Genomic DNA, 9,438 nt, shown 5'->3' with positions numbered 1-9,438 from the left:
AAAGTTTTCATACCCTTTAAAAAGTACAGTTCTGTATAGAATGGGACAGATTATAGCCTTGACACTAGAGGACAATTGCCCAAAACAGCAACTTTTTAGTATATTTTTACCCTTTATCAATAATTCCTCAAAAAAATAAAAAAAAAAAATGAAATACAATATTTTTTTTCTCATTTATCGCCATTTTCTGCCAAATTTGTCCTTTATTGTACAGAATGAAGACCTTACGTGGAGGGGAATATATGAATCGCTTGTCACGTGGCCTGATACGTGGCCGCGATTAATGACTTCCTGTGATAAAAAAAAATTAAAAAAAACTTTTGAATTTTTTTGTTTTTATATAAATTATCCAAGACCTAAACGATTGTAGCAACATGTTTATTAGTAATCATGCACGAGCGGCGCCGTCTTAGGACTCACTAAAATCATGGACCTCGTAAAAAGCGCACACGTAAAAACATCCAGGGCCCCGGCGACTTTTGTTTGTTTTTTTTTTCGTTTTTTTTTTAGAATTTCGTACAATGAATGAATAAAAATACTTCTTTGATAATTTACATTTTTCTTCTCATTGCAAACGTAGAAGAAGCTGACAATAGCTCCGTACAGTCGCCGACATCTCCCGGGAGTGTGGGAGGGTGGGGATCAGTCACGGCCATAGAAGCAGAGGGGTTTGGCGCGAGGGGAGGAGCATAGAACAGTAGCGGTAGTAGCGCGGCGCAGAACTGGTGGTCACTGTGCAAAAAAAAAAAAAAACTATTAAAATACTCTAAAATATCAACTCAAGTATTTACACGACACGGCGCTGTAGAAAAAGTGGCGCCGGCGGTGGCGGTCCGGGATCTGCCTGCAGCGGATGGGAAGTCACTCCAATAAATAGCGCTTGGCTCCTTTAAGGTCATCAGTTAGCGGGAAGCTTAGAGGGAGATAAGCGGCGCCCGATGGCGGTCACCGTGCAGTAATAGTCTCGCGGAGCAGATTTCCTCTTCTGGATACGGATCGGCCGGAGTATAAATAGATATTGTAATGCAGCGCGGGGGTCCGGGGTGGGCCGCACCGCTTCTCTTCTTTTGACTCTTTGGTTTACTTCTTCCTGGACCCTGGAGCTAAGATTTGGATTTCTTGTTTTTCCTTTGTGAGAAAAAAATAAAAAAAGAAGAATTTGTAACAATTTCTATTTAAAAGGGGCAACACCTTGAAGGCTAATGGAGGTGTGGAGACCCCATTGTGTCTGGATTTCCAATCATCTACATATAAATGTAATAATACTCCAGAGCTGCATTCACAATTCTGCTGAAGTGTAATCCACTGATATCCAGCAGAGTAGTTGGATGGGATGCTGGGAGCTGTAGTTTTACAACAGCTGATGCTTGGGAGGGTCCTTGCTCTACATGTTGCATAGTGTACTTGGTGTAAGCACTACATCCCCCACAATGCAGCACAGCTATAAAGAACACAGCAGAACTATGAATGCAGCTCTGAAGCTGGGATCATGATTGGAGAGGGGGTTAATGGAGGTATGGAGACCCCATTGTGTCTGGATTTCTAATCATCTGCATATAATGTAATCATACTCCAGAGCTGCATTCACAATTCTGCTGAAGTGCAGTCCACTGATATCCAACCAGTAGTTGTATGGGATGCTGGGAGTTGTAGGTATACAACCTGATGCTGGAGGGGGGCGGTCCCTGCTGTACACATTGCATTGTGGGAGATTTTATATTCTAGTGTATTTGGCGTAAGCCCCACATCCCCCACAATGCAGAGCAGCCATAAAAAACCCAGCAGAACTATGAATTCAGCTCTGAAGCTGGGATCATCAATGGGGAGGTGGTGAATGGATGAATGTAGACTCCATTATGTCTGGATTTCCAATCATCTACATATAAATGTAATCATACTCCAGAGCTGCATTCACAATTCTGCTGAAGTGAAGTCCACTGATATCCAGCAGAGTAGTTGGATGGGATGCTGGGAGCTGTAGTTTTACAACCGCTGATGCTTGGGAGGGTCCCTGCTCTAGATGTTGCATAGTGTACTTTGTGTAAGCACTACATCCCCCACAATGCAGCACAGCTATAAAGAACACAGCAGAACTATGAATGCAGCTCTGAAGCTGGGATCATGATTGGGGAGGGGGTTAATGGAGGTATGGAGACCCCATTGTGTCTGGATTTCCAATCATCTGCATATAATGTAATCATACTCCAGAGCTGCATTCACAATGCTGCTGAAGTGAAGTCCACTGATATCCAGCCAGTAGTTTGATGGGATGCTGGGAGTTGTAGTTATACAATAGCTGATGCTGGGGGGGGAGGGGCCCCTGCTCTACACATTGCATTCTGTAGTTGTTCTAAGCACTACATCCCCCACAATGCAGCGCAGCCATAAAGAACCCAGCAGAACTATGAATGCAGCTCTGAAGCTGGGATTATGAATGGGGAGGGGGTTAATGGAGAAATGGAGACTTCACTGTGTCTGCATTTCCAATCACCTACACAATGTAATTATACTCCTGAGCTGCATTCACAATTCTGCTGAAGTGAAGTCCACTGATATCCAACCAGTAGTTCGATGGGATGCTGGGAGTTTTAGTTATACAAACTGATGCTGGAGGGCGGGGTCCCTGCTGTACACATTGCATTGTGGGAGATTTTATATTCTAGTGTACTTTGTGTAAGCACTACATCCCCCATAATGCAGTGCAGCCATAAAAAAAACCCCAGCAGAACTATGAATTCAGCTCTGAAGCTGAGATCATGAATGGGGAGGGGGTTAATGGATGAATGGAGACTCAGTTGTGGCTGGATTTCCAATCATCTACATATAATGTAATCATACTCCAGAGCTGCATTCACAATTCTGCTGAAGTGCAGTCCACTGATATCCAACCAGTATTTGGATGGTATGCTGGGAGTTGTAATTATACAATAGCTGATGCTGGGGGGAGGGGTCCCTTCTCACTACATCCCCCACAATGCAGCGCAGCTATAAAAAAAACCACCAGAACTATGAATTCAGCTCTGAAGGTCGGATCAAAATAACGAATGCCAAACACTAAAAAGCAAGTCACTTTCTTAAAGGAACACTCCAGGTAGAACTTAAACAGCATTAAAGTCTTAAAGGGGCGGGACATGCCAGGTTTTTATAGGGCCCCTGGTGCCACGCTGTAGGGCTCAGTGTTTGGGACTCACAGGCTAAGCTTCCTGGATTGCGCCTCTTTGCTGCCATTAGTCTTCTGGTCGCTCGTGTTCGCCGTGCTTCGGGATGACGCTGCGGTGGAGAAGCTCACGGAGGCGCTGGCGCTTCCGGTCCTGGATTTCAGTGAATCTTCTAAGAGACAGAAAGTGAAGCAGGGTGAGGAAGTGAGCAGAATGTGAACTGACAGCACGGCAGGTCGCCCCCCGCAGGCAGCACCTGAAGCTGCGGCCAATAACAATAGGAGGCGGAACTGCTATTTAACCCCTTCCTGACATACATTGTATTATTGGGAGACATGTGGTGCCCCTGCCTTTGATGCGGCTCAGAAGCTGAGCCCGCTTCATTCCCAGCAGATGCCGCCTGTGTTACACAGCCATCCTCTGCCTCTAGCAGCAGCGAGTGTATCCGAAAATTGATCAAAAAGGGAACTTTTCATTTCAATTTTTATTGATTTTTTTTTTTAAGCGTCCCTTTAATCTGTGTGTCAGGAAACTACGTACCCACAAACGGCAGCAGAACGTTCTTCCCGACTCCGATCACGGAATTACTCCTGGGGAAAATGAAACGATAAGTGATATTTGTAAATATTCTCCTGATCGAGAGAGACACTTAGAGGGGTATTCCGGTATGACTGACGGTATGATGGCCGGCCCCCAGGACCCGGGCGATCAGCGGTGCCTCTCTGCTGCAGCGCCGTCCATGCGGTGTGGTCAAGTCAGGTACTGCAGGGAGCGGCACTAATAATGTAAATGATAGGACATCTCCTTACTTGGCGCCTTTCTCCAGCGAGTTGTGTTTGGGGTGGATGGCCTGGCTGCTGAACGACTGGCTCCGGATCAGTTTACTCTTCTTGCTTTCTCTGCTTACTGCTGACAACAGAAAGACGTCAGAAGGCAAGCGACGTGGACAGAGGCCTCATATGTGGGTGTTCGCCGGGACCCCCAGAGATACATGATGGCAGGGGTATTCAGGGAGGTCTGGTGATGTCACAGTCAGGGGGCAGGGGTATGCAGGGAGGGCTGGTGATGTCACAGTCAGGGGTATTCAGGGAGGTCTGGTGATGTCACAGTCAGGGGGCAGGGGTATGGAGGGAGGTCTGGTGATGTCACAGTCAGGGGGCAGGGGTATTCAGGGAGGGCTGGTGATGTCACAGTCAGGGAGCAGGGGTATGCAGGGAGGGCTGGTGATGTCACAGTCAGGGGGCAGGGGTATTCAGGGAGGGCTGGTGATGTCACAGTCAGGGGGCAGGGGTATGCAGGGAGGGCTGGTGATGTCACAGTCAGGGGGCAGAGGTATTCAGGGAGGGCTGGTGATGTCACAGTCAGGGGTATTCAGGGAGGTCTGGTGATGTCACAGTCAGGGGGCAGGGGTATTCAGGGAGGGCTGGTGATGTCACAGTCAGGGGGCTGGGTTATTCAGGGAGGGCTGGTGATGTCACAGTCAGGGGGGCTGGGTATTCAGGGAGGGCTGGTGATGTCACAGTCTGGGGGGGCAGGGGTATTCAGGGAGGGCTGGTGATGTCACAGTCAGGGAGCAGGGGTATTCAGGGAGGGCTGGTGATGTCACAGACAGGGGGGCAGGGGGTATTAAGGGAGGGCTGGTGATGTCACAGTCAGGGGGCAGGGTTATGCAGGGAGGGCTGGTGATGTCACAGTCAGGGGGCAGGGTTATTCAGGGAGGGCTGGTGATGTCACAGACAGGGGGGCAGGGGTATTAAGGGAGGGCTGGTGATGTCACAGTCAGGGGGCAGGGGTATTCAGAGAGGGCTGGTGATGTCACAGTCAGGGGGCAGGGGTATTAAGGGAGGGCTGGTGATGTCACAGACAGGGGGGCAGGGTATTCAGGGAGGGTTGGTGATGTCACAGTCAGGGGGGCAGGGCTATTCAGGATGGGCTGGTGATGTCACAGTCAGGGGGCAGGGGTATTCAGAGAGGGCTGGTGATGTCACAGTCAGGGGGCAGGGGTATTCAGAGAGGGCTGGTGATGTCACAGTCAGGGGGGCTGGGGTATTCAGAGAGGGCTGGTGATGTCACAGTCAGGGGGCAGGGTATTCAGGGAGGGCTGGTGAGGTCACAGTCAGGGAGCAGGGGTATTCAGGGAGGGCTGGTGATGTCACAGTCAGGGGGGCAGGGTTATTTCTGGGGGGTTGATTATGTCACAGTCTGGGGTGCAGGGTTATTTCTGGGGGGTTGATGATGTCAGTCTGGGGGGCAGGGTTATTCCTGGGGGGTTGATGATGTCACAGTCAGGGGGCAGGGTTATTGAGGGAGGGCTGGTGATGTCACAGTCAGGGGGCAGGGGTATTTCTGGGGGGTTGATGATGTCACAGTCAGGGGGCAGGGTTTTTCCTGGGGGTTGATGATGTCATAGTCTGGGGGGCAGGGTTATTTCTGGGGGGTTGATGATGTCACAGTTGGATGGGCAGAGTTATTCCTGGGGGGGTTGATTATGTCATAGTCTGGTGGGCAGGGTTATTGAGGGAGGTCTGGTGATGTCCGTCTGGGGGGCAGGGTTATTCCTGGGGGGTTGATTATGTCACAGTCAGGGGGCAGGGTTATTTCTGGGGGGTTGATGATGTCACAGTCAGGGGGCAGGGTTATTTCTGGGGGTTGATGATGTCACAGTCAGGGGGCAGGGTTTTTTCCTGGGGGTTGATGATGTCATAGTCTGGGGGGCAGGGTTATTTCTGGGGGGTTGATGATGTCACAGTTGGATGGGCAGAGTTATTCCTGGGGGGGTTGATTATGTCATAGTCTGGTGGGCAGGGTTATTGAGGGAGGTCTGGTGATGTCCGTCTGGGGGGCAGGGTTATTCCTGGGGGGTTGATTATGTCACAGTCAGGGGGCAGGGTTATTTCTGGGGGGTTGATGATGTCACAGTCAGGGGGCAGGGTTATTTCTGGGGGGTTGATGATGTCACAGTCAGGGGGCAGGGTTATTTCTGGGGGGTTGATGATGTCACAGTCTGGGGGGCAGGGGTATTTCTGGGGGGTTGATGATGTCACAGTCAGGGGGCAGGGTTATTTCTGGGGGGTTGATGATGTCACAGTCTGGGGGGCAGGGGTATTCAGGGAGGGCTGGTGATGTCACAGTCAGGGAGCAGGGGTATTCAGGGAGGGCTGGTGATGTCACAGACAGGGGGGCAGGGGTATTAAGGGAGGGCTGGTGATGTCACAGTCAGGGGGCAGGGTTATGCAGGGAGGGCTGGTGATGTCACAGTCAGGGGGCAGGGTTATTCAGGGAGGGCTGGTGATGTCACAGACAGGGGGGCAGGGGTATTAAGGGAGGGCTGGTGATGTCACAGTCAGGGGGCAGGGGTATTCAGAGAGGGCTGGTGATGTCACAGTCAGGGGGCAGGGGTATTCAGAGAGGGCTGGTGAGGTCACAGTCAGGGGGGCAGGGGTATTCAGGGAGGGCTGGTGATGTCACAGTCAGGGGGGCAGGGTTATTCAGGGAGGGCTGGTGATGTCACAGTCAGGGGGGCTGGGGTATTCAGAGAGGGCTGGTGATGTCACAGTCAGGGGGCAGGGGTATTCAGGGAGGGTTGGTGATGTCACAGTCAGGGGGGCTGGGGTATTCAGAGAGGGCTGGTGATGTCACAGTCAGGGGGCAGGGGTATTCAGAGAGGGCTGGTGAGGTCACAGTCAGGGGGGCAGGGGTATTCAGGGAGGGCTGGTGATGTCACAGTCAGGGGGGCAGGGTTATTCAGGGAGGGCTGGTGATGTCACAGTCAGGGGGGCTGGGGTATTCAGAGAGGGCTGGTGATGTCACAGTCAGGGGGCAGGGTATTCAGGGAGGGCTGGTGAGGTCACAGTCAGGGAGCAGGGGTATTCAGGGAGGGCTGGTGATGTCACAGTCAGGGGGGCAGGGTTATTTCTGGGGGGTTGATTATGTCACAGTCTGGGGGGCAGGGTTATTTCTGGGGGGTTGATGATGTCAGTCTGGGGGGCAGGGTTATTCCTGGGGGGTTGATGATGTCACAGTCAGGGGGCAGGGTTATTGAGGGAGGGCTGGTGATGTCACAGTCAGGGGGCAGGGGTATTTCTGGGGGGTTGATGATGTCACAGTCAGGGGGCAGGGTTTTTCCTGGGGGTTGATGATGTCATAGTCTGGGGGGCAGGGTTATTTCTGGGGGGTTGATGATGTCACAGTTGGATGGGCAGAGTTATTCCTGGGGGGGTTGATTATGTCATAGTCTGGTGGGCAGGGTTATTGAGGGAGGTCTGGTGATGTCCGTCTGGGGGGCAGGGTTATTCCTGGGGGGTTGATTATGTCACAGTCAGGGGGCAGGGTTATTTCTGGGGGGTTGATGATGTCACAGTCAGGGGGCAGGGTTATTTCTGGGGGGTTGATGATGTCACAGTCAGGGGGCAGGGTTATTTCTGGGGGGTTGATGATGTCACAGTCTGAGGGGCAGGGGTATTTCTGGGGGGTTGATGATGTCACAGTCAGGGGGCAGGGTTATTTCTGGGGGGTTGATGATGTCACAGTCTGGGGGGCAGGGGTATTTCTGGGGGGTTGATGATGTCACAGTCTGGGGGGCAGGGGTATTTCTGGGGGGTTGATGATGTCACAGTTGGGGGCAGGGGTATTTCTGGGGGGTTGATGATGTCACAGTCAGGGGGCAGGGGTATTTCTGGGGGGCTGGTGATGTCACTACATATTCTCCTTTTCCTGCACTTGGTGGTATGGATGTGAAGCCTGTGCTGCCCTGAACACTGAGGAGTAATGTAATCCCTGTGGCAGCCGCTGGGGTCATCCTTTACCTGTCTGTGTGCCCGAGGAGCTTCCCGAAATCACTGTGGGGAGACTTTTTGGCAAAGCTGATCCCGTTTTACTGTCTCTACCTAAAAGAAAGGAGCAAGGAAAGAACAACTGTTAAAGGGGCGTATGACAAAAGAAAAGGGCTCTGCTTTAGTTAGTAACATCGCCGCTGCTCTGGAGGGGCCGTGCCCGGTACTGCAGCTGGTCAGATTCCCTGGTCACATCGCTGCAGCGCACCTCAGACTACAGTCCGTGCTAATGGCTGCCCGGGCAGACGGTGACACTTACGCTTCCTCTCGTAGCTCTTCTCGCTGCTGGATCGCGCCTCGCTCTGCTGCTTCTCTTTCTCAATTTGCTCCTGAAAACACAAAATCATAGATAAAACAAAATTAACAAGAAAAGTTTTGACTTTTCAACAATTAAACCGGCCCCTCCATAGATATAAAGGGGTCTGGCTTAGCTAATGACACAAGCCCCCGTCACACACCGCACTGGTCAGCACCGGACTGCAAGGAAGCAGCTACAAGACGATCACCATGAATGCATGATTCACTCTGCGGCCCCGCCCGGTGCCCGCGTCTTACCATGCTCCATGCCCACGTCTCTCCATGCTCCCCGCCCACGTCTCACCATGCTCCCCGCCCACGTCTCTCCATGCACCCCGCCCACGTCTCACCATGCACCCCGCCCACGTCTCACCATGCACCCCGCCCACGTCTCACCATGCACCCCGCCCACGTCTCACCATGCTCCCCACCCACATCTCTCCATGCACCCCGCCCACGTCTCACCATGCACCCCGCCCACGTCTCACCATGCACCCCGCCCACGTCTCACCATGCACCCCGCCCACGTCTCACCATGCACCCCGCCCACGTCTCACCATGCACCCCGCCCACGTCTCACCATGCTCCCCGCCCACGTCTCACCATGCTCCCCGCCCACGTCTCACCATGCTCCCCGCCCACGTCTCACCATGCTCCCCGCCCACGTCTCACCATGAATGCATGATTCTCTCTGTGGACCCGCCCGGTGCCCGCATCTTACCATGCTCCACGCCCACGTCTCTCCATGCTCCCCGCCCACGTCTCTCCATGTTCCCCACCCGTGTCCCACCACACTCCTCGCCCTGTGCCAGCATCTCACTATGCTACCCGCGTCTCAACATGCTCCCCGCCCAGTGCCCACGTCTTACCATGCGACTCGTGTCTCACTACGCTGCTCGCGTCTCACCACGCTCCCCGCCCAGTGCCTGCGTCTCACCATGCTACCCGCGTCTCACCATGCTACCCGCCTAGTGCCAGCAGCTCACCATTCTCCCCCGCCCGGTGCCCATGTCTCACCATGCTCCTCGCGTCTCACCACGCTCCCCGCGCAGTGCCCGCATCTCACCATGCTTCCCGCCCAGTGCCCACGTCTTGCCATGCTCCCCGCCCAGTGCCCGCATCTCAACATGCTCCTCGCGTCTCACCACGCT

At 53.0% G+C, this 9,438-nt stretch overlaps 1 protein-coding gene across 1 annotated transcript in view; it reads right to left on the bottom strand.

The window, feature by feature from the left end:
- Positions 1-362: 362 nt before the first annotated feature.
- The window catches only part of PPP4R4 (protein phosphatase 4 regulatory subunit 4), a 63,682-nt gene continuing 54,606 nt past the window's right edge, over positions 363-9,438 (bottom strand). Inside the window, exons 8-13 of the mRNA XM_075330622.1 lie at positions 8,250-8,319; positions 7,964-8,044; positions 3,968-4,064; positions 3,699-3,748; positions 3,192-3,330; positions 363-1,128 (exon numbers count right to left, since the gene is read on the bottom strand). Coding sequence (XP_075186737.1) covers positions 1,104-1,128; positions 3,192-3,330; positions 3,699-3,748; positions 3,968-4,064; positions 7,964-8,044; positions 8,250-8,319 — 462 coding nt within the window. The 3' untranslated portion in view covers positions 363-1,103. The remainder of the gene's footprint in view (positions 1,129-3,191; positions 3,331-3,698; positions 3,749-3,967; positions 4,065-7,963; positions 8,045-8,249; positions 8,320-9,438) is intronic.

This window comes from Anomaloglossus baeobatrachus, chromosome 12 (genome assembly GCF_048569485.1).
Source record: "Anomaloglossus baeobatrachus isolate aAnoBae1 chromosome 12, aAnoBae1.hap1, whole genome shotgun sequence".
Taxonomy (NCBI): Eukaryota; Metazoa; Chordata; class Amphibia; order Anura; family Aromobatidae; genus Anomaloglossus; species Anomaloglossus baeobatrachus.
This window is presented reverse-complemented; position numbering and strand designations above follow the sequence as displayed.